Consider the following 25,452-nt stretch of genomic DNA (forward strand, 5'->3'; position numbering starts at 1 on the left):
ATCCCCAAGGACAGAGGAGCCTGGGGGGCTACAGTCCATGGAGTCGGACACAAGTGAAGCGACTAAATACGTACACACTTCATATATTTTACATATTATATGTAGTAGCATGTATATGTCAATCCTAATCTCCCAATTTATCCCTCTCCACTCCCTTACCCCTTGAGAACCATAAGTTTGTGCCCTACGTTTATAACTCTATTTTATACTCTGTTTTGTGGATAAGTCCATTTTACTTCTGTTTTTTAAAACATTGAACTTGTAAGCGACATCATAGGATACTTGTCTTTCTCTGTCTGACTTCACGCAGTCTGACGATCTCTAGGTCCATCCAGAAACACTCTGGATTCTGGGTGGTGGTAGCCAGGAGGGGTACGGTCTGCACTCTTGCGGCTTGGAGCCCACTGTGCTATTTTTGCTTTAAGTTTTCAGAGGAGGAAACTGAGGTCCCAAGAGGTCAGGAGGTCCCACTCACCCAGCCGCAGAGCCCCAAGGGAAGCTGTGTCCTCCCAAGCTCCAGCCCCTCCGCTTCCCTTTTGCTGCCCTTCCGGACCCTCCCCGGCCCTGGTTTCATTCAAGGGGTGAGCTTGGCTCAGGCTTCCTGTGGTTCATTCTGATTCAGCAAGACTGTGGAGAGAACTAGACAGATTGCTTCCTGACTAATGAGAGGCAGCATCCTAACTAGGTCAAGGCTGGTCCTGCACTCCCGGAGCAGGTGAGTGGGCGGAGAGGTGCCGGCCTCCCGTAGGTGTTTATAGGCACGAGCTGGACAGAGGAGGCCTTGAGGCTCCAGGTGAGGCTGGAGGATACGAGAGCTGCCCTGTTCTAGAAGCTGGGTCCCCACGGCCTCTGCTCACACCCCCGACTTCCCACCCAGAGCCTTGGGATCCAAACTGGAACACGCTCCTTGAGGCACGACCTTCTCAACAAGTCGACCCACCTGTTTCTTTCTTGGCATAAACCAGAGCTCTTCTGCACCAGGTAATCATAGAGTGAGGGTGGGATTCTTGGGAATGCTGAAGGTGGTGGCAATTTTAAAGATCCAGCCAGATCATGGCCCCTCAACCCCTAGATAATGGCATCTGCTCTGTTCTCAGGGTGTCCAGAGGACATGTCAGATGGGGAATGTGGGGAGAAGGCTCATCTCAGTAGAGCCCCTAATTCTGCCCATGGTTTAATCAGTGGTCTGAACTTCCAGGTCAGTGCTCAGTGGCGGGGGTGTGGAGAGATGTCCTCTTATTTTGGGATTGGAATCCCAGCAAGCTGGACCTGAGCAGAGGTGTTGGGTCCTCTGGAAATGGGGTCTTTTTAGGCAGAGGCTGCCCAAGCTTCAGGCTCCTGCCCCACTGCCTGACTCTGCCAGTTTTGTTGGCAGACGAGGTGCCCACAGCTGCCTGCTTTGGAGAGAGGCATTATTTCAACAGGGTAGCCAGGGCCAAATGTTTCACCCCAATCTGCCCCACAATCAAGGCTCTTCCTGTGGGAAGGCTGCGGGGGTCCGCTCTCTTGCTCCCCAGATTTACTGGCTCTCATTGTCCTTGGCTTCCGGAGGGCAGGGACTAGGACCCACCTGTTCATCTGTTTCTTGGCACACAGAAGGGGTGCAGTGTGGATTTATAAACTGTGAAAGCATCTTCTGAAATTGGGCAGGTGAATGCTGGTGACGGAGCCCCTGGATCTGGATGGTGCTTGTGAGGTTGTGTTCCCAACGGGAGAGGGAGAGAGGCAGGCAGGGACCCTCCACTGAGCAAGGCTTTCTGAGCAAGGCTTTCAGGCCTCAGGGTCCTGGCTGTGCGTCTTTTGCTGGGCAGTCCCAGTGGTTAGGGCTGCGGGTTCTGGAATCCAGCAGACCCAGGTCAAATCCACCCTCTGCCTCCCTGATCCACTTCTCAGCATCCCCGCTTCTGAGATGCCATGTGGAGACAAGTGAGTGTCCTTTATAAGACGTTTTGCTCTGGGCTCAGCACCCACAAGGCCACAAACTGCAGCAGCTGCTGTGGCATCAGGTAGGACTTTCTGAATCGCTGCTATGCCTCTATTTTTGACCTCTGAAATGGCACCTTCTTGAAGTTCAACCGCAGACACTGTCCTCTCTCTGATTGCCTGATGCCACGGATCAGACTGGGTTGTGCTGAGGACCTTCCCCACCCCCAGGAGTCAGGTCCTTGTTCAGCCCCCTCCCTGGAGACGGCGGGACCACGAGACACCCCTACAGCTACCTTCTTGCCGGGTGGGGAGACAACCCAGGGAGGTGGATTTTTACCCAAAGATGCACATAGCTCAGCTGGTAAAGGATCTGCCTGCAATGCAGGAGACCCTGGTTCGATTTCTGGGTCGGGAAGATCTGCTGGAGAAGGGATAGGCTACCCACCCCAGTATTCTTGGGCTTCCCTTGCGGCTCAGCTGGTAGAGAATGCGCCTGCAATGTGGGAAACCTGGGTTCGATCCCTGGGTTGGGAAGATCCCCTGGAGAAGGGAAAGGCTACCCACTTCAGTACTCTGGCCTGGAGAATTCCATGGACAGTATAGTCCATGGGGTCACAAAGAGTCAGACACGACTGAGTGACGTTCACTTTCACTTTTTTTTCACACACCTCTTAGGAGTGGACCTACCACCAGATTCTGAATTTTTGACTGCTGATTTAGTTCTCTTCCCACTAGGCCAATTGGAGGTTGCTGCTAGCTTGGAGCCAGAAGGGGGTCCAGGGGGCCAGCTAACTACATGAGGCATCACTGGAAATGTCACGACATGCAGGAAGATGGCATTTTCCAGACCTCCTCTTGGAGGCAGTATTGCATGGGGTTAGAAGTGTTTTTAGCTCCAGCTCAGACACTGGAGGGTTGAGTGAACTCGGTTTCCTCATCTGTACAATTGAATGATAATAATGTCTATGTCATGGGGATGTCGTGGGGATTAAATGAATGAATAGTTGTAATTTGTATTGTAAGCAATAGAGTCTGTAAATACAATTTACAAAACATTTAAAAATTATTGTAGGGTACTTGAAGAGTGTCTAGCACTTTGGAAGAGCCACTGAAGTATTTGCTGTTATTATTATGAAGATGTTTAGAAATTGGTGTTGCTGGTGGGTGTGCATGTTTGGGCCTGCACCGAGTGGCTGAGGATAGAGAATTCTTAAGCAGACACTGGGGTCCCCTTTTTCCTCCCCACTCCCCTGTCCTGTTCCAGGGAGCATGCATGCTCAGACTGACTCTTTGCAACCCCATAGACTGCAGCCCTCCAGATTCCTCTGTCCATGGAATTTTCCAGGCAAGAATACTGGAGTGAGTTGCCACTGCCTACTCCAGGGGATCTTCCTAGCCCAGGGATCAAACCCATCTCTTGCATTGACAGGTGGATTCTTTACCACTAGTGCCACCTGGGAAGCCCTGTCCTATGCCAGCTTTGGTCCTAAATACACACGTGACAAATACTTACGCCAGCAGCCCATAGGGGCTGGAGTTAGCATGTATCCACAGCCTTCCCACTCCACATCAACATCTCTCACACAGGGGCGTCATCATCAACCTCATAGATTTTACAGAACAAGACATTTGTGGGCATTTGTGAGGTCACAGGAGGCTATCCTCGTCAGGTCCTTGGACAGGTATCAGCCATGACTATTTGGTATGGGGCAATAATAATAACCCACTCATCCCTGCTAGAATGCAAGCTTCACAAAGCCAGGATCTCTGTTGCATCCATGAAGCATCCCAAGTTTTTGGAACAATGCAGGCACAAGGTAGGAACACAATACAGTTTTGCAATATGAATGAATCAATTTGTCCCTGCCCTACAGGAGATTAAGGTCTGAAAGAGGAATCCAGAAAACAGTCACAGAGGCTGTGGAAATCAATTCAGACTTCTTTAAACTGGGACATGCTCAACTCCTCCCCAATTTGCTCTCCCAATCCTATTCATTCTACTGCTTGCCCTCTCTCACCTGGAAAATAATAGACTCACTTTCTGTCCCTTTCCCCCTGAAACCCAAAGAGGGATTTCCTAAAAAGTAAATCAGGTAAGATCACTCCCTTGTCTAAAGCAGTTTGAAATCTTACCATTGCCTCCAGGCTGAAGTCCAGCTCCAATGGCCAATAAGCACATGCAGAGATGCTCAACATCATTAGCCATCATTGTATCAAATGCCAATCAAAACCACAGGGTACCACTTCACACCCTCTGGCGTGGCTGTTATTAAAAAAGACACAATAGCCAGTGTTGATGAAGACGTGGAGGCATTAGAATCTTAACACATTGCTCATAGGAATGTAAAGTGTTGCAGCTGATGTGAGAATAGTCTGGCAACTCCTCAAAAAGTTAAACATGGAATTACCACCCTACCCAGTAACTCTTCTCCTGGGTAAATACCTAAGAGCCTTCTCTTGTAAATATCTACAAACTCTTGATCGATTTTCTAGAGGACACTGTTGAACTGCAAGTTTCTACCCTATTTTCATTTCTATTTTTAATTATATTTCTTTCCCATCTACGTTTCTTAATAAAGTTTCAACTTAGCAACACCGTTATGTGTTACAAGCCCCATTCTCTTGGACTGCCCTTTGCAGGTCATTTTATGATGGAGACTGTTCTTCCACCTGTGTTTAGACAATCACATATTCTTAGGCAATCACATGTCCAAGCAATAATATTCATAATGGACTGAGTAAAATAATGATAGATTATATTTCTTTCTCAAAAATGTTGAATTAAGTTTTAAATAAATGATACATGCACATGGTAGAGAAAATGCAAGAAATTGTAAAGAGCAGACAGAATGAAAACTGCAATCACAGAAAACTAACCAAACTGATCACATGGATGATAACCTTGTCTGATTCAATGGAACTATGAGCCATGTGTTGCAGGGTCACCCAAGAGGGACAGGTCATGGTGGAGAGTTCTGACAAACATGGTCCACTGGAGAAGGCAATGGCAAACCACTTCAGTCTTTTTACCCATGAACAGTATGAAAAGGCACAAGAATATGACACTGAAAGATGAACTCCCCAGGTTGGCAGGTGCCCAATATGCTACCAGAGAAGAGTGGAGAAATAACTCCAGAAAGAATGAAGAGACTGAGCCAAAGCAAAAACAACACCCAGCTGTGGATGTGACTGGTGATGGAAGTGAAGTCCAATGCTGTAAAGAATGATATTGCATAAAAACCTGGAATGTTAGGTCCATGAATCAAGGTAAATTAGAAGTGATCAAATAGGAGATGGCAAGAGTGAACACTGACATTTTAGGAATCAGTGAACTAAAATGGACTGGAATGGGTGAATTTAACTCAGATGATCATTACATCTACTACTGTGGGCAAGAATCCCTTAGAAAAATGGAGCAGCCATCATTGTCAGCAAAAGAGTCCAAGATGCAGTGCTTGGATGCAATCTCAAAAACAACAGAATGACCTCTGTTCATTTCCAAGGCAAATCATTCAATATCACAGTAATCCAAGTCTATGCCCCCCAACCACTAACACCAAAGAAGCTGAACGGTTCTATGATGACTGACAAGAACTTCTAGAACTAACACCAAAACACAGATGTCCTTCTCATCATAGGGGACTGGAATGCAAAAGTAGGAAGTCAGGAAATACCTGGATTAACAGGCAAATTTGATTTTGGAGAACAAAATGAAGCAGGGAAAAGGCTAACAGAGTTTTGTCAAGAGAACACACTGGTCATAGCAAACACTCTCTTCCAACAACATGAAAGACAACTCTACACATGGACATCACCAGGTGGTCAATTGTTGGTCCTTTAATGGACCAGAACCTGGTGGCCCGGAGTTGAAGATAATAAGAAAGTAAGAGAGAGGAAGAGGCTGATATCCCCTGGTTTACGCAGAAAGCCAATAAAGCCCTGTTCTTAGAAGAGCTTGCGCTGCTGCACGTAGGCACCAGGCGCCCTCTTGAGTGGGGTGAAGGCACAGTGCACCTTCTCGAGAGGGTCTTAGAAGCCCAAGAAAGTGAGCTCAGCGGGCCTCTGCACCCAAGGAATTAGCCTGAGTGAGACAGAGAAGGAAAGAAAGAAAGGAAGGAAGGAAAGAAAGAAAGACAGACAGACAGACACGGGGACCCAAGCTCTGATGGAGCAAAGATGCTTTAATCAACATGGTGTGGGCATATATACTATCTTACAAGGTAGTTATTCTCAGCAAAGATAAAGATTAAAATTCCAGATATACAAAACATAAGACGATCCCTATCAAAGAGAGTGTTGCAAACAATCACTTTTTACCGTATAGTTCATAAAAAGGAAGAGGGTACTTATTACCGTAATGAGAAATGCCTGGATTCCTCAGCCCCAGGAAAGGCGTGCCTCTCCTCTTAATTCCTGAATATTCAGTAATTAATAAGGGCCAGAAGGTTCCTGACAGATCCAAAACAGCACACAGGAAGCCTCTTGTTAAATGCTTCCTGACAGTCAATACTGAAATCAGATTCATTATATTCTTTGCAACAGAAGCTCTATACAGTCAGCAAAAACAAGACTGGGAGCTGACTGTGGCTTAGATCATGAACTCCTTATTGCAAAATTCAGACTAAAATTGAAGAAAGTAGGGAAAACCATTAGACCATTCAGATATGACCTAAATCAAATTCCTTACAATTTATACAGTGGAAGTGACAAACAGAATCAAGGGTTTAGATCTGATAGACAGAGTGCCTGAAGAACTATGGATGGAGATTTGTAACATTGTACAGGAGGCTGTGATCAAAACCATTCCCAAGAAAAAGAAATGCAAAAAGGCAAAATGGTTGTCTGAGGAGGCCTTACAACTGGCTGAGAAAAGAAGAGAAGTGAAAGGCAAAGGAGAAAAGGAAAGATATACCCATCTGAATGCAGAGTTCCCAAGAATAGCAAGGAGAGATACGAAAGTCTTCCTAACTGATCAATGCAAAGAAACAGAGGAAAACAATAGAATGGCAAAGACTAGAGGTCTCTTCAGGAAAAGTAGAGATACCAAGGGAACATTTCATTCAAAGATGGGCACAAGAAAGGACAGAAATGGTATGGACTTAACAGAAGCAGACGATATTAAGAAGAGGTGGCAAGAATACACAGAAGAACTATACAAAAAAAGATCTGAATGGCCCACGATGGTGTGATCACCCACCTAGAGCCAGACATCCTGAAGTCCAAAGTTAAGTGGGCCTTAGGAAGCATCACTACAAACAAAGCTAGCAGAGGTGATGGAATTCCAGCTGAGTTATTTCAAATCCTAAAAGATGATGCTGTGGAAGTGCTGCACTCAATATGCCAGCAAATTTGGAAAACTCAGCAGTGGCCACAGGACTGGAAAAGGTCAGTTTTCATTCCAATCCCAAAGAAAGGTAATGCTAATGAATGCTCAGACTACCACACAATTGCACTCATCTCACACGCTAGCAAAGTAATGCTCAAAATTCTCCAAGCCAGGCTTCAACAGTACATGTACCGAGAACTTCCAGATATTCAAGCTGGACTTAGAGAAGGCAGAGGAACCAAAGATCAAATTGCCAACATCCACTGGATCATAGAAAAAGCAACCAAGAGAATTCAATAAAAATGTCTACTTCTGCTTCATTGACTAGGTTAAAGCCTTTGACTGTGTAGATCAAAACAGACCGGAAAATTCTTAAAGAGAAGGGAATACCAAACCGCTTTTACTTGCCTCCCGAGAAATCTGTATGCAGGTCAAGAAGTAACAGTTAGAACTGGACATAGAACAACAGACTGGTTCAAAATTGGAAAAGGAGTACATCAAGGCTGTATATTGTTACCCTGCTTATTTAACTTATATGCAGAACATATCATATAAAATGCTTGGCTGGATGAAGCACTAGCTGGAATCAAGAATGCTGGGAGAAATATCAATAACCGCAGATATGCAGATGACATCACCCTTATGGCAGAAAGCAAAGAGGAACTAAAGAGCTTCTTGAAGAAAGTTAAAGAACAAATTGAAAATTTTGGCTTAAAACTTAGCATTCAAAAAATGAAGATCTTGGCATCCCATCCCATCACTTCATGGCAAATAGATGGGGAAACAATGGAAATATTGATAGACTTTATTTTGGGGGGGATCCAAAATCCACTGCAGATGGTGACTGCAGCCATGATATTAAAAGACGCTTGCTCCTTGGGAGAAAAGCTATGACCAGCCTAGAGAGAATATTAAAAAGCAGAGACATTACTTTGCCAACAAAGGGCCATCTAGTCAAAGCTATGGTTTTTCTAGTAGTTATGTATGGATACGAGAGTTGGACCATAAAGAAAGCTGAGCACCAAAGAATTGATGCTTTTGAACTGTGGTGTTGGAGAAGACTCTTGAGAGTCCCTTGGGCAACAAGGAGATCAAAGCAATCAATCCTAAAGGAAATCAGTCCTGAATATTCATTGGAAGGACTGATGCTGAAACTGAAGCTCCAATACTTTGGCCACCTGATCCGAAGAGCTGAAAAACTGACACAGTGATAAAGCCTCTGATGCTGGGAAAGATTGAAGGCAGCAGGAGAAGGGGGCAACAGAAGATGAGATGGTTGGATGGCATCACCAACTTGATGGACATGCATTTGAGCAAGCTCCGGGAGTTGGTGGTGGACAGGGAAGCCTGGCGTGCTGCAGTCCATGGGGTCACAAAGAGCCAGACACAACTGAGCAACTGAACTGTACTGTAACGGGCGTACACAGGAGGCCATGTGACTGTTAGACCTCACCTCACTTCCTACTTCCCTCCCCAGAATCACATCACAGGTGGGACTCCCCAGAAAGTAGGCTCCAATGCCCAATGTTTATAGGGGAGCCTCCTGGGGTCAATGCTGTGGAAAGGAAGGGAGGATGGTGGGGATTGTGCAGAGGGAGATGCTGGGCTGAGAATCTAAAGGACTTTTTGGCTCAGCCCATGGGGAGCCCTGGAGCTGGGACACTTTAGAGTTATCAGTCAGGACAAGAGGATCAGGTCTGTGTATTCTGGGCAGGCCAGTCATCAAATACAGTCCTTCCTGGAGTGTGACCAGGAGGAAGTTATTTTTAGCCCCCTGAAGGGGACCAAGGTGGCCCAGCACCAATGGAGTTCATGTCATTCATGGTCTCCAAGTTCCCTTTGGCCCTTGCCACCCTTTTCATGTGTGTGTTAGTCACTCAGGCATGTCTGTAGCCTATGGCCCATCTATGGAATTCTCCAGGCAAGAATACTGGAGTGGGTTGCCATTTCCTCCTCTGGGGATCTTCCTGAGGCAGGAATCGAACCTGGGTCTCCTGCATTGCAGGCAGATTCTTTACCATCTGAGCCACCGGGAAAGTCACCCTTTTGAGCCAAATGCTCTTTTTTTTTTAAGATTTTTTTTCCAATGCAGACCATTTTTAAAGTCTTTACTGAATTTGTTACAAAATTGGTGGTGGTTGTTTGGTCCCTAAATTGTGTCTGAATTTTGTGACCCCGTGAACTCTAGCCTGCCAGGCTCATCTGTTCATGGGAATTTTCCAGGCAAGAACAGTGGAGTGGGTTGCCATTGCCTTCTCCAGGGATCTTCCCAAACCCAAGGATTGAACCCATGTCTCCTGCACTGCAGGCAGATTCTTTACCAACTAAGCCACAGGGAAGCCCATATTGCAATATTGCTTCTGTATTTTTTTTCTGCTTTGGGTTTTTGGACATGAGGCATGTGGGATCTCAGCTCCCTGACCAGCAATTGAAAACGCAGTGTCTGTATTGAAACGCAAAGTCACAACCACGGGACCACCAGGAAACCTCCTAAAATGTTTATTTATTGACTTCTTATTTCTACCTTCATGGCATGTGGGATCTTAGTTCCCTGACCAGGGATTGAACCTATGCCCCATGCAGTGGAATTGTGGACTCTTAGCTACTAGACCTCCAGCGAAGACCCCTGAAATGCTTGTTGTAAAGTGTCATTTTCTTGTCACTCTGGAGGATCCCCTGAGCCTGAATGAGCTGTCAGGGGCCTCTCTGTTCCATTCCCAGCGCCCTGCCCCTTCTCCGGGGTCGGAGTCCACATGGAAGGGCAATGGGGCCTCAGCCTCAGCAACCTGGAGAGGAGAACCTCAAGAATCAAGGCTTCCCCCCACCCCTCAGGATTCCCTGGGGGCTCGGAAGGTCAAGAATCTGCCTGCAATGCAGGAGAACTGGGTCCGATCCCTGGGTTGGGGAGATCCCCTGCAGAAGGGACTGGCTACCCACCACATTATTCTTGCCTGGAGAATTCCATGGACAGAAGAGCCTGCTGGGCTGCAGTCCACAGGGTTGCAAAGAGTTGTACAGGACTAAGCCACTAACACTTTCACTACCCACCCCCCCCACTCCTCCTTTTTTTCAAAGACAACTTTCTGGAGCTCTGGATTTATATAAAGCTCACATATGTCAGTTTCTGGAGGCTGGACAGTTGCAGAATGCCACTCAGCGCTCCTCCCATCCCACCAGGGGCTCAGCGTTTGATTAAGATATGCTGGGTTTAGCAAAAGTAGTTGCAGGTTATCACAAATCTGTCTTAAGGAGGTTTGTCATCTGGTAATAAAAATACAACACAAAATACTCTCTTCCGAATAGCCATTCCTAACATCTCATGGACAGAGGTGCTGACAGACGCCATGGGAGGGAGGTGAGAGTGAGGGAACAGGGGCTTGGTGAGTAACAATGGAGGGTGAACCCTATGTGGGAAGGGGACAGGCCCCCAGCGTGGTCGACTGTCAGGAAGCATTTAACAGTAAGATTCCCGTGTGCTGTTTCCTATCTCTCTTGAGCCCTCTGTTCCTTATCAGTCCCTGTCAGGGGCGAGAGGAGCAGGCAAGCCTCATGGGATGCTTGCATAGGATTTCCTTCATGAGCTTTTCCATATGGTGAAAGGAGTTATTTACGACCCTCTTTTCTCAGTTGTGTCTGACTCTTTGTGACCCCATGGACTATTGTAGCCCACCAGGCTCCTCCGTCCATGGGATTCTCCAGGCAAGAATACTGGAGGGTTTGCCACTTTCTTCTCCAGGGGATCTTCTGGACCCAGGGATTGAACCCAGGTCTCCTGCATTGCAGGCAGACGCTTTAACCTCTGAGCCACCACGGAAGCCCCTTTGATATAAGATCGCCTCTTGGTCTTATGGCCTCTATTGCTCTTTGCTTCCTTGGTAAATTTGTAAAGTCTGGTCTTTTGATCTTTATCTAAAGAAGCTACTGGTATATATACTCTTACAGAATTCAATACAGCACCTTTGTTCCATCAGAGCTTGGGTCCCCGTGTCTTTCTTTCTTTTCTCTTCTGCTCTTTCTCTCTGTCTCTGTATTTCTGGCTGATTCCCTTGAGTGCAAAGGCCGGCTGCGTAAATATTAGCCTCTTTCCGTCTTTCACTTTCTTATCATCAACTCCAGACCACCAGGTTCCGGTCCAATAAAGGGCCAACAAGTGGTCACTGAACAGGGACTCCAATACACGTGGCAGATTCAGACGGAGTGACCCCAGAGGGCCTATTGAGGCTGGTAAGTACTAAGACAGGGGTCAATCGGCTGGAAAGCCCCCTCACTTTTCTGCTTTACTTCATCACTTATTTAAAGTTCAGGGACTTTTGGTTTCATGCCAATGAGTAGAGGCTTGTCCCCTGGTGCCCTGATGAAGGCAGTTTTGATTTAAAAATTTGGCACTGGGTCAAAGAGAATGTTGAACAAGCCACCAGACAGGGAAAAGATATTCTGATAGATTTCTGGCCCCTGTGGGCTCTCATTAAACCTGTGATTCTGCCATTTCAAGGTAATTCTAGCCCTCCTGATATTCGGCAACATAAAATATTTCAGAATTTTCCTACAAGCCTTGCCCTGGCTGCTCCAAATGCTCCTCCTCTGCCAACAGGCGCAAATCCAAAAGTCTCTCCTTTACTAGGACCTAATGAAACTTACGCTGATTTTTTAGCTAGATTAGAAACTGCTATTTCCCGTACTGTAATCAGAGAAAAAGATAAAAGGCAACTAGAAAAATTACTTGCTTATGAAAATGCAAAGCCAGTATGTCAAAAGGCTATAGCTTCAATTTGTGAGACAGGGACTATTATTGATTATTTGAAGCCTGTTGCAATATAGGATCAGAAACTCAAAAGGTGCAAATGCTAGCTAAAACAATGGTTGCTACCTTTAGAAGGGGAAATGAAGGATGTGTTACATGTGGAGATAAGAACTATTTAAAAAGGGACTTCCCTAAGAAAGCTCAAAAAAAAAAAAAAAAAAAAAAAAACCTCCAAAAGCCTGCCCCTGCTGCCGTAGAGAAATGCATTGTGCCAAAGAGTGTAAATCTAAATTTGATATTGAAGGAAAACCTATTCCAGAAAACTCCAAGCAGGAGACCCCCCAGGTCCCCTTCAACAAAAAGCAGGAGCAAATTCCATCTTTTCCCTCAAACCCTCAACATCCGGCAATGCTGCTGTTGATATACTAGCCCTAAATGACTTTCTCCTTTACCCTCAAGCAATCCCCTCTAGAATACCTACCAGACTTTTTGGGTCCCTGCCCCCACAAACCTTCGGTCTTTTGCTTGGTCGATCTAGTTTGACTTAACAGGCAGGAAGGCCGGGGGTCTCCAAATGGAGAAAATAGGCTGCAAGTGTCAGACATTTTTATCTCTTTTAAGCGGCAGGAGGAAACAAACTAGCGATATATTTTTGTTTTTCCTTCTCCATACAAATTTAAAAAGAGGTTTCTCTTAAAATACTATGTTGCCATAATGATACCTGGTTTCACCTAAAGTTAACTATTCTCAAACCCTGAGTTAACCAATGCATTTTTCTTATGAAAATGTTTGTCTTAAGCTATGTTAATGTGCTATACATTTACCCCAGACTCTGTCTTCAAGTCGGTTCTGCCTAATGGCTCAGAACCTACTTGACAAACCAATATGTTATACTCAGATATTGTTCCCCTAATCTATGTAAACAAAACTATTTGTATGGTAATCTGCCTTTCTTCAAGATTCATGTCAATCATTTTATGGCCCGGGACAACTCAGCTGGTGCCAAGGTTATCTCAAAATGCATGTTGTGGGTGAGGGGCCTGGTGCTATTCTCTGAGTTTTGATACATTTCCTTTCTCTAATTAGCAGACTGCTAGTAGTTATAAGACATCTGGCTAAAGACTAGCAGGGGGGCACTCTTTCTGCCCCCTTCTGATATCTGTCAGAAGCTTTCTCTATCTCCTTTATACTTTAATAAAACTTTATTACAAATAAATCTCAATTTGAAAACACATTACAAACTTCTACCAATTTCCCAATAGCTTTTCTAAAATATTTTGGAGAAATTTCATTTCATTATCCTTCTGGTAAGCTGTGAAATTTCTTCAAAAATACTGAATTTATTATTTCCCACATTATCAGTTCACAGCCTATACCACAAGCTGAGGTTTTTTTATATAGATGGGACTAAAAACACCAAAGCTTCATTCTGGTCTCTTAAAGAATATGAAGTCTTTTATACTAAATTTCATTCTGCTCAACAAATAAATGATATGCTCTTATTCAAGTAATTTGCCTACATCCTTACCCCATTAATATAGTCTCTGATTCTATATATTCAGTTTTTGTATTAAAAAATACAAAAACCTCCACCATGAACTCCAATCAACCTATTATTCAACAACTCTTTTTTTAAACTACAATCTGTTATTAAAAACCGCTCTTCTCCCATTTATGTTACACATACAATCTTTTTCTATTAAACATATTACAGGTATTTCTTATAATCCACAGACACAAGACAGTCGAACAAACACATCACACACTAAAGTTGCAAACAAAAAAAATTTAAAAAGGAGGAATACACAGGAACACTACTGTCTTCCTTATCTAAAGCAGACTTTACTAGATTCCAACATAAGATATTTTCTAAACCTATAACAATTGTTAATACAGCTTTATTTGTTTTAAATTTTTTAAACTTGTCACAAGGAGATATCTTGACAAGAACAGAAATACATTTCGAGGAATTGAAGGACACTTCTCTTCCTCTGCCCATTTGGTATCAAGATGGATTCAATAAACAATGGAAATCTGGGATATTAATCTTACAGGGAAAGGGATATGTTTGTATTTCCCCAGATGGATCCAACAAACTTTTTCCTCGGAAAATTCAACCCAAGGGGGCCCCCCTTGGGCATTCAAAATGGAGATGAAATAACAAGAACCCCCGGAGGAAGAAATTCCAATACGGGCCATGGCGGCTCTAAAGATCTCCAGGAAGCGCTGTCCTCAGCAACATCAACCCTATGATCGCCCCACTTGGGGACAAATGAAAACCCTTACTAATGAAGTTAAAAATCTGGTTTCTCAACAAGAAATGCCTCAGAGTCCTAAAAACCTTTCTATCACTATGCTGACCTGCGTGACCCCTGGTTGAGCCAGATTAACAAATCAGATTTAACTGGGCTTACTTACCCAACCCCCCTTTATTATAGGTCATATGAAATGGACCGAGAAAAGACCGATAGTATCAACCAATGACTCCACCCATATGCCCCCTCCCTGGAAGCCTCACACCCTGGGGAGGAGGAAAAGCTAATTAACATTTCTTTAGGCTATGAAGTCCTTCCATTGTGCATGGGCCAAGCAAAATTATGCGTAAATGTTAGCCGACAAACTTGGGCTTTCTTCCTGCCTCCAAAAGAAGACTTTCGGACATTGCTGTCCTTTGTCTGTGAACCATGAACAGAAACTTTACAGAAAGAGTTAGGGAAAGAACAAAAAATATTATGTAAAAGGTTACTAATGGAACATTACCATGACAAAGGACTTCTTGGATGGCTTGAGGGTGAAATGGCACCCCTCCTCATCCTCGAATTGTCCTCGATAAACAAATTGGGCCTGAACTATGGGACATATAAAAACTTGCTGCAAACACCGAAGAACTTGAAACTTGGACTAGACATTTCACAGAGACCAGTCATGGTCATAGTAACTCTTTCTTTCGCTATAATCAGTCATATTTTATACAGGCCTGTGTCCCACTTCCTTTTGTTATAGCCATAAGAAATTTACAATTTAATAAGACTTTATGTTCTGTAACTTGGTGTTAATTGCCAATTTTGTGTTACTCCTGTTCAATCATAGTGCCTACAATTGGGAACAAATCAAATTTCATTTACATGATAATGACTCTCTGAATGTACAGTTACTGCAAAAGGAAATCTTTGAAACTTTTTCTAAACGTCTGCCCTCTTTCACTAATTTGGAAACTTTAGCTAAACAGCTCGCAGATCAATTGTCTGGGCTAGACCCGCGAAGATGGTTTCAAAGTGTTACCCACAGCATCGGGTCTGGAACTGTAACTTTGGTGATTGTCTTGATAATTGTATTTGTTGTTTATCGTCGCCTTTCTATAAGGTTGGTTAATACTAACCAAACTCATTTGGTCAGGACCTTTTTCACAAATATAATAAAATAGGGGGAATTGTCAGGAAGATTTAACAGTAAGATCCCTGTGTGCTGTTTCCCATCTCTCTTGAGCCCTCTGTTCCTTATCAGTCCATGTCGGGCGAGAGGAGCAGGCAAGCCTCTCCCAGGACAGAGATCCAAAGAGATGGGATGCTTGCATAGGATTTCCTTTGTAAGGCACAGTTTGGGCCGAGGCAGAAAAGGAAAGACGACCTCAACAGAAGTGAGTGAAAAGTCGCTCAGTCGTGTCTGACTCTTTGCGACTCCATGGACTGTAGCCCACCAGGCTCCTCCATCCATGGAATTTTCTAGGCAAGAGTACTGGAGTGGGCTGCCATTTTCTTCTCCAGGGGATCTTCCCGACCCAGGGATCAAATCCGGGTCTCCCGAATTGTGGGCAGACGCTTTACCGTCTGAGCCACCAGGGAATAAACAGAAGTAGGTCACCTTTATTCAGGCAAGGAAGGGCGACAGTCAGCCTAACAACCAGGCTGAGCGCCGAGAGGGATCAGGGCGGCTCCATATTTATAGGGAGGTTTGCGGAAGCGATGAGGGAAACGTTAATCAGGTGGGTTGCTTTGGGTATTCTTTAGTTGAGATGGCATTTGTAGTTGGACAGGGGGTGATAAGTCTTCTGGGCAGGTGTAGGGGGTGGAAGGTTTCTGGACAGCGGGTGATGAGTCCCAGATAGATGCAACCGGCCTGGAGCATCAGGGCGGGACCTAAAGTTCTGTTTTGTTTTCTCCAAAGTTAGATGATTCAGCAAGGGCCTTTGAGACTGTTGTTTTCTTTCCTAGGCCCCAAAGACTCCTTCATCCTTCATTAGCTTTTCCATTTGGTGAAAGGTGTTATTTACAACCCTCTTTTGATATGGATCTCCTCTTGGCCTTATGGCCTCTATTGTTCCTTGCTTCCTTGGTAAACTTGTAAAGTCTGGTCTCTTGATCTTTAACTAAAGAAGCTACTGATATATATACTCTTACAGGATTCAATAAAGCACCTTTGCTCCATCAGAGCTTGGGTCCCCATGTCTTTCTTTCTTTTCTCTTCTGCTCTCTCTCTCTCTCTCTCTCTGGCTGATTCCCTGGAGCACAAAGGCCGGCTGTGTAACCCAGGGAATATTAGCCTCTTTCCTTCTTTCACTTCCTTATCGTCAACTCTGGACCACCAGGATCCGGTCCAATAAAGGACCAACAGTCAGCTGGCCCGAGGGCTGAGCTGCACCTGCCTGGGAGGGTGGCTCTGGCGCATCTCAGGACGGGACTGCCAGGGACTCATCTTCTGTTCTTGTGCCCCTTCCAGCACCATGGCGTCCTGCCCCGTCCTGCAGAGGGAGAAGGTGTTCCAGTCGGGAGACCACATCTACAGAATCCCGGCTCTGCTCTACCTGCCTCAGCAGGAGACCCTACTGGCCTTTGCAGAAGAGCGGACGAGCAAGAAGGACGAGCATGCCAAGCTCATTGTCCTGCGCAGGGGAAGCTACGATGCAACCACCCACCAGGTCCAGGTAAGGCCAGATGGGGGTACCGCCGCTTTGCCAGGCATACGGGGACCAGCTCACCTTTAGATGACTGAGGTCTGGGGGCCAGAGTGTTCAAGGACCCATCAGGGATGGACAGAGAATGTACCCCCCGGTGATCGCCCGGATCTCACATGGGTTCACCCGGAACAAGTTCGGCTGGCCTGGCTGCATCTGCTTCGGTACAAGTCAGTCGGGTAAACTGGTTCTGGAAAGATTCCCCTACATCCTTGAGACACTGAGGGAGGACCAGCTCAGCATCACCTACCTGCGAGGTAGTTCATCCTCTGAGTAAAATTGACCTGGAGTGGGTAATTGGGACGGTTGCTTGGGTCCTGAAGTTCCAGCATGTAGATAAGTAATTCTGATGGAGATCCTCAAAGCTGGCTTATTACATATGAAGGATTTAATATTGTGACTATCTTTACTGTGTGGTCATTGCTTCCTTGTAGTTGCTTAGAGCATGGGTTTGAAGCAGAGGGACCTGGGTTCATGTCCTGGTTCCACGGCTTACCAGAACTATGGCCTTGGGAAGCTCATCTACCTTATCTAAGCCTCTCAGTCTGCAGATGTAGGATGGAGGTAGTCCTACCTGTGCCCCAGGAGTTAGAGCTTAGGTTTAGATAAGACCATGAGTGTTAGACCCTCGGCACGTGTCTGCCCTTAGACTCACTCACTGGAGGATGGTTATTAAGGAATAGGAGCTTCTCTGCTAGTGGTAAAGAACCCATCTGCCAATGCAGGAGATGTAAGAGATGCAGGTTCAATCCCTGGGTTGGGAAGATACCCTGGAGGAGGGCAAGGCTACCCACTCCAGTATTCTCACATTAAAGAACAGGGATAGACAGCAGAGTGGCAGCATCTATGACATCAACTCGGGTACTAGGGAAGCTCACTGAGTCCTAGGGTCAAGGTGCTGCCCCCTCTCAGACCACATTAGTAGCGTATGAAGTATAAAAGATGGGAGGTGCTTGTCACGCTCGGTCCCACCCTGGCAGACCATTTGTTATTCCTAACTAAGGCTTTGCTTTTCAAGAAGCGGAAAAGCTGGATGGAGCTGGGCAGGGCTGGTAACCGAAGCATCTTTGTACTTGAGGTCTAGCACATCATGGTTGCCCCGGATGTGTGCTGGAAGGATTGGGTGGAGTTGGGCCATCTTGCAGGGCGTGAGGTGGAGCCCTGGCTCCTGCTCTGGGAAGTGTTGTGAAAATGAATGAATGCTAGACCAAGAGTTCTCCTCCACGAGCCTTCACGCTAACTCGCCCGCCCCCAGAGCACCACCCTTGTCAGGGTCTCTGGCCGTCTCCGGGTTACGCTTCTCCCCCTCTCCTCTCCCGCAGTGGCACTCGCAGGAGGCGGTGTCCCAAGCCCAGCTGCAGGGCTACCGATCCATGAACCCAAGCCCCCTGCATGATGAGACCACGGGTACCATTTTCCTCTTCTTCATCGCCATCCCCGGGCAGGTGTCGGAGCAACACCAGCTGGAGAGCAGGGTCAACATGACACGCCTGTGCCAGGTCACCAGCCGGGACCACGGCAGGTCCTGGAGCCCCGCCATCGACCTCACAGACTCCGTCATTGCCTCCGCCCACAGCGACTGGGCCACGTTCGCGGTGGGCCCCGGGCACTGCCTGCAGCTGCACAACCCCACGCGGAGCCTGGTGGTGCCGGCCTACGCGTACCGCTGCCTCTCCTCCCTGCAGGCGCCTTCCCCCTCCGCCTTCTGCTTGGTCAGCCACGACCACGGGTCCACTTGGGCGAGAGGGAGCTTCGTGGCCCAGGGCACCCTGGAGTGCCAGGTGGCCGAAGTCGGGGATGGGCAACAGAAGGTGGTGTATCTGAATGCAAGAAGCCCCTTCCGAGTCAGGGTCCAGGCCCAGAGTGCCAACAACGGCCTGGATTTCAATCAGTCTCAGTCAGTGCAGAAGCTGGTGGAACCCCCCCACGGCTGCCAAGGGAGCATCATTGGCTTCCCCAGCCCCCACGCAGGCTCCGAACCCCCGGCCTGGTGGCTGCTCTACACCCACCCGACTGACCCACAGCAGAGATCCAACCTGGGCGTGTACCTCAACCGGTGGCCCCCCACGCCCGCTACCTGGTCGGAGCCCACCCTGCTGGCTCCCGGCAGCTGTGCTTACTCAGACCTGCAGAGCATGGGCACCGGCCCTGACGGGTCACCCCAGTTTGGGTGTCTGTATGAATCGAATGATTACAAGGAGATCGTCTTTGTCATGTTCACCCTGAAACAAGCCTTCCCAGCTGAGTTTTTGCCGCAGTGAGCAGCGAGCCCACTGGGTGCTGCCCACGAGGGCTTTGCCCACCAAGGGGCTGGCAGTTCTCTTCCACCCAGGCCCCTCTGGACGGGGTGGGGGGGGGCGCCTCCTGCTTCCCTTTGTTGTACGTGTGATCAAAAGTGTGCCTAGTGTGTGTCTGCCACTGGGCTCCTTCCCTCTTCCATTGTCTCAGCCTCCCCAGAGGATTCTATTTTCAGCCCAGAAACTGAAGGAACCTGGCTTCTTGGAGCCCCTGGTGTCAGCCTGCCTGCTCCCCCACAGCCCGGGTTTTCTGCAGGCCTTCATGAATTATCTAGTCCAGCCCATTTCTCCTTAGCTCATCATGTTCCTGGGCTCAGGCTGGGACAAAGATGCAAATTAGTGGAGACGTGCATGTACGTTTGTGTGTCTGTGTGTGTCTCTCTGTGTGTCCTCAATGCGTTAGAGCAGGGACCATGAGCGCGGCTTTGCAGGGAGGTAAAGCAGGGGCTAGGAAAAGTAAGCTGGCTTATATTGTATAAGCTTCCCAGGGCTGCTGTAAAAAAGTACCACCAACTCAGTGGCTTAAAACAACAGGAATTTACTCTCTCACAGTTCTGGAGGCTAAAAAGCCCCAAACCAAGGTGTCCACGGGGTTGTGCTCACCCCAAGGGAGCATGGGGCGCGTCCTTCCCTCCCTCGTCCAGAACCTGAGGCCTCCCTTGGCTCGTGGCTGCATCACTTTCAGGTCCACCTCCGTCTTCCCATGGCTCCCTCCTCCTTCCTCTCTGCTTTCTCTTCTGAGGGCCCACCTGGACAATCCAGGATGACCCTGCACTTAACTACATCTGCAAAGACTCTTTTCCAAATAATGTCACATTCACAGCTGTGGTTTTTCCAGTAGTCATGTATGGATGTGAGAGCTGGACCATAAAGAAGGCTGAGCACTGAAGCCCTGATGCTTTCAAATTGTGGTGCTGGAGAAGACTCTTGAGAGTCCCTTGGACTGCAAGGAGATCAAACCAGTCATCCCTAAAGGAAATCAACCCTGAATACTCATTGCAAGGACTGATGCTGAAGCTTTAATACTTTGGCCACCTAATGGGAAAAGCCGACTCATTTGAAAAGACTCTGATGCTGGGAAAGATTGAGGGCAAGAGGAGAAGGGGGTAGCAGAGGATGAGATGGTTGGCTGGCATCATCAACTCAATGTACATGAGTTTGAGCAACTCTGGGAGATATTGGAGAACAGAGGAGCCTGGTGTGCTGCAGTCCAGGGGTCACAAAAAGTAGGATACAACTTAGCAACTAAACAACAACAAAAACCCCAATGCAAGTTTAAGAAAAAATCACATCTGAAACATTCTCCTTTCGCAGAGGTTGTGTGGTTGCATGCTGAGTGCTTTACTCATGTCTGACATGAGTTTGAGCAAACTCCAGGAGATGGTGAAGGACAGGGAGGCCTGGCGTGCTGCAATTCACGGGGTTGAAAAGACTCAGACTCGACTTTGTGACTCAACAATGCAACTCAACAACGCAACAACTCAACAACGCAACAGTAAAGAATGAACCGCTACAAGCAATAGCATGCTTGATTTTCAGACACTGTGTTGAGTGAAACAAGACTGACTCAAAAGAGGACACACTTTATGATTTTATTTATATGAAATTCAAGAGCAGACTAAACCAGTCTTCCAAATAAATCAGCAGTGGCCAGCTCTATGGAGGAGAGCTGTTGACTAAAAAATGGGCTAAAAGGAGACTTCTGGGCGCTGGGGACCTTCTCTTGCTTGATCTAGTGCTGGTGACGTGAGTGATTCCATGTGTTAAAAAGAATGAGCTTATGAGCACAAGGTTTGTGTACCTCACTCTATGCATGTTATACCTCAATAATAAAATAAACACTGAACTGAACAGTAGATGTGTTAGTTAAATCTCCACATCAGTATATTGTGTTGGGTTGTAAAACTTTGGAAGGGAAGACTTTTTAATTAAAAAATTGGAGGGGGTGAATATTATTAATGAACTTTTGGGGGGGAATAATTTTAGATTTACAGAAAAGTTACAAAGTTAGTACAGAGTGTTCCCGAACACCCCACACCCAGTCTCCCCTAATATTATCATTTTATGTAACTGTGGTACATTTGTCAAAACAAAGAGGCTTCGCTGGTACTTTACTATTAACTAAACTCTGGGCTTCATTCAGATTTCTCTAGTTTTTCCACCGATGTCCTTTTCCTGTTCTGGGATTCAATCCAGGATACATTCAGTGAAACTGAATTTTTACTGTAATTTGTGTCCTTAGACACACACACACACACACACACACACACACACACACACACACACACACACGTGAATGTGTGCCTGCTAAGTCACTTCAGTCGTGTCCAATTCTTTGCGACGCTATGGACTGTAGCCTGCCAGGCTTCTCTGTCCATGGGATTCTCCAGGCAGGAATACTGGAGTGGGTTGCCATTTCCTCCTCCGAGGGATCTTCCTGACCCAGGGATTAAGCCCACATCTCCTGAGTCTCTTGCACTGTCAGGCAGATCCTTTACCACTGAGCCACCTGGCAATCCCAGGGGAGAATAAGCGTGTATAGTTTTAAGCCACCAAGTGGGTGGGGGTTTGTACAACCCTAGTCTTCTTGCCTCAGCAGCTGAGAAGGGGGACCGGGTGTGGTGAGGTGAGAGGTTGCTTCTGTGCTCAGCTCTGAGCGTGACAAGCACATCCCGGGACACCTCAAGGTCACAGTGCCCCCCAAAACATACAGAAAATGAGAAGCTAGGAAAGGGATCATTTCTATCATGTTTGCTGTTGTTCAGTCCCTAAGCCACGCCCTACTCCTTGCGGCCCCACGGACCGCAGCATGCCAGGCTTCCCTGTCCTTCATTATCTCCCGCAGTTTGCTCAAACTCATGTCCGTTGAGTCGGTGATGCCATCCAACCATCTCATCCTCTGTCACATTTCTGTCATGTCATGTAATTCCTCTCTTTGGCCCGTCCTGATATCTGATGACTCGAGGGAGGGGAAAGGGGAGTATTGACGTCTAACTTCCCTGTTGTCACAACCTTTCCTGCGATGACAGAATCCTCCCGTCTATCCCGGGGAACCAGGCCTTCCTGTTCTGAAAGGACTCCATCTTCCAAACCCTCAGGAGAGGGAAGGTAGACTATGTTACCATGGCAGCCTTCTCCTCCCACCAGTCAGCCCTCAGGGACCTGGGCCATGTCCCAAGAGGTACTGTCTGTGGCAAGGGGTTAGTGTCCAGGACCCTTCCTGACCTGTTAAATGTGGAATTGACTGTAGCCTTCCAGGCTCCTTTGTTCCTGGGATTCTCCAGGCAAGAATACTGGAGTGGTTTGCCATTTCCTTCTCCAGGGGCATCTTCCCGGCCCAGAGATTGAACCTGCATTTCTTATGTCTCCTGCATTGGCAGGTGGGTTCTTTACCACCGACACCATGTGGGAAGCCTATATTGAATGTACTGGTATTCAGAGACTCCTTAGCCCCACCCGGGTCCTTCTATTTGTGGTCGAATAGGATCGATGGAGCCCCATTACACATGCACATTCTCTACAGCCCCTGCCTCTCTGATGGGGGCAGGCTTCCTGAGGATCGGGGACCTGCTAGATATCTGTCATCCAGAGACCAGAGCTCAGAAGCACAATCAGTGCCAGGGAGCTCAGAAACACAATCAGTGCCAAGGAGTCGGTGCTCTTGTCACTATTAGAAATCCTGGGACAGGATCGTCATTTCCAAAATGTCCCCATTTATTTCCCCTCTTTGTTCTGGAAGTTCTGGAGTTTCTTTGGTGGCTTAGTCAGTAAAGAATCTGCCTGCAATGCAGGAGACTTGGGTTCGATCTCTGGGTCGGGAAGATCCCCTGGAGAAGGGCATGGCAATAAACTCCAGTATTCTTGCCTGGAGAATCCCACGGACAGAGGAGCCTGGTGGGCCACAGTCCAAGAGGTCTGCAAGAGTCAGACACGACTGAGTGACTGAACTGTCTTTGTTCTGCCCAAACAGCTGATAGCTCACGGGAACTGATTGAAGAGCTGAGAACTACGTGCCGGGTCTCTCCTGTGGTCACACGCACTGCTGAAACTTTGCAGAATGGGTCCCCTAAGGACCCAGGAATGGATCATCACGGTCAGCGACATGGCCAAGGCACCCTTTCCCACACCACCCACTCCAGGGGCCAAGAGTTTGGTTTGCTTCCTTGGGATGGCTGAGTCCACCATTACACAGAGGAGTGTTTTTTAGTGTCAGCCATGGAGTAGATGATGCTCTGGGAGCTGGGGATTCAACAGTGACAAGACAGAGCCCCATCCTCAAGAAACCTGGACCGCGTGGGAGGAAGTGGTTGATAAACATGTAAGCAATTTAGAGTGAATTGCAACCCAGGTTAGCAATAAAGAGAATGTACATGTGCTCAGAGCTTCCCTGATGGATCATTGATAAAGAGCTCGCCAGCCAACGCAGGAGACGTGGGTTCAATACCTGGGTCAGGGAGAGCACCTGGAGATGGAGATGCAACCCACTCCAGTATTCTTGCGTGGGACATCCCATGAACAGAGGAGCTTGGTGGGCTACGATCCACGGGGTCATAAAAAAGTCAGACACGACTTAGTGATTAAATAACAGCAAGAAGATAAGAGGAGGTGACACTCGAGCAGAGGCCCTGGAGAAACAACAACACACTTTGTTCCCCTCAAGGAGGTATAGCCGTGGACCCAGCATCTCACCAGCATCCAGTTGGCAGCTGGCCCCCAGGACCTCAGTCTCTGGCCTTGCCCCAGTGTTGCCTTTGGGGTCCACATCATGGGTTTCCATCTGCCATGTACATAGAGCAGAGGCTCCCATGATGTGGTCCCCAGAGAAAGAGCATCACCCGAAGAGCCGTGAGAAATGCAAATCCTTAGGTCCTGCTGAATCCGACGGACCTTCTGAATCTGAAACTCTAGGGGCAGCCGGGAGCGCCCAGCAAGCTGGCTTTTAACAAGCCCTCCAGATGATTCTGACATGTGCGGAAGTTTGACAACTTAAAGTAACCCTGGTATAGGGCCCAACCTGCTCAGTACTTTGTTCAAGATGCAGGAAGAACCTCTCGGTTCTACAACCTCCCTTGCCACCCTGGTGGTCTTCCTGATACAAACAGCCCTGGTGGGATTTAATGCCTGGCCCCCAGAGGAGGGTGGGTGATGATGGGAAAGAAAGTTGGCAAAGCTCCTCCTTCCCTGGGCTTCCACTCTGCCTTCTCCCCAGAGGAGAAGGTATGACTGGGCACACCTGTCTAACTTGGTCAGAATGATCAGAAAAGGATATTCTTTGGGCCTGGAATAAAGGCCCACGAGGTCTAAATGAGCCTTCCTTTGGGACCAGTGGGTCTGCAGCCCACTCTTGTTCTTCTGACCTCTTACAACTGTGCCCTCCTCTCTCAGCTGTGGTCCACCCCAACCCTGGCTCAGCTAATGCCCTTCCTCTTTTGCAAATCTTGAACTACACCTCTGAGCATTTGTCAGATAAGTCTGGTCCCTCCTTGACCATTCTGTAGCTTAAGTATACATTTCTAATTAGCATAACCTAACAGTAAGGTTGACAGTGCATTTTTGCTAGATTCTAAAGCCATGAAGCTACACAGAGAGCTTCTGCAGCCTCTGTGTGCACAGGCTCTCCATCTGGGGGGGGTCCTCCTGCTCTTGACAAGTCTACCACCGGCCTTTGTTCCTTTAACTAACGCATGTGCCACGTGCACAAGATCACGGGACATGAGTTTAATGAAGTCGTCCACGGGACAGCCTGTCTCATGACAGTGGGCACTGTCTGAAATTTCTCAAGACCAAAAATGAAAAAGCTGTGAGAGTCATCTTTTGGTGTGGTCCACCATGGCCATGGTAGAATCTGCCTCCTCCCTAGAGTTTTAATCATGCCAAAGCCACACACATGCACCCATGCACACACACACATACCAGTGCACACACAATGCACCCATGCACACATACCTGCGCACACACATGCACCCGTGCACAGACACACCCATGCATGCACATATGCGCGCACACCTGTGTGCACACCCATGCACCCATGCATGCACACATACATGTAAACATGCACACACACCCATGCACACCCATGCATATACATACAGGTGCACATACTTATGCACCCACATGCAGACACTCACACAGTTTCTCTCCTATCCTCTCCTCCCCTCCCCCAGGGACCATGGTGACTTCCTCAAGACCACACAGACAGCCAGTTGGAGAT

The 25,452-nt window shown here is 47.3% G+C and overlaps 1 protein-coding gene across 1 annotated transcript; it reads left to right on the top strand.

Moving 5' to 3' along the window:
- Window positions 1–930: 930 nt before the first annotated feature.
- On the top strand, window positions 931–19,205 carry NEU2 (neuraminidase 2). The gene is made up of 3 exons (XM_061120114.1): window positions 931–981; window positions 16,710–16,914; window positions 18,267–19,205. Exons 2-3 carry the CDS (start codon window positions 16,714–16,716, stop codon window positions 19,203–19,205), a joined length of 1,140 nt encoding a protein of 379 aa, XP_060976097.1. The 5' UTR covers window positions 931–981; window positions 16,710–16,713.
- Window positions 19,206–25,452: the final 6,247 nt, after the last annotated feature.

This window comes from Dama dama, chromosome 20 (genome assembly GCF_033118175.1).
Source record: "Dama dama isolate Ldn47 chromosome 20, ASM3311817v1, whole genome shotgun sequence".
NCBI classification, from domain to species: Eukaryota; Metazoa; Chordata; class Mammalia; order Artiodactyla; family Cervidae; genus Dama; species Dama dama.

What these genes read in the sequence shown, in the direction of transcription:
- NEU2 (XM_061120114.1), top strand. Translation starts at nt 16,714, where the DNA reads ATGGCGTCCTGCCCCGTCCTGCAGAGGGAGAAGGTGTTCCAGTCGGGA. An exon ending in CAACCACCCACCAGGTCCAG is followed by an intron (nt 16,915 to 18,266) that starts GTAAGGCCAGAT and finishes CCTCTCCCGCAG; the next exon opens with TGGCACTCGCAGGAGGCGGT.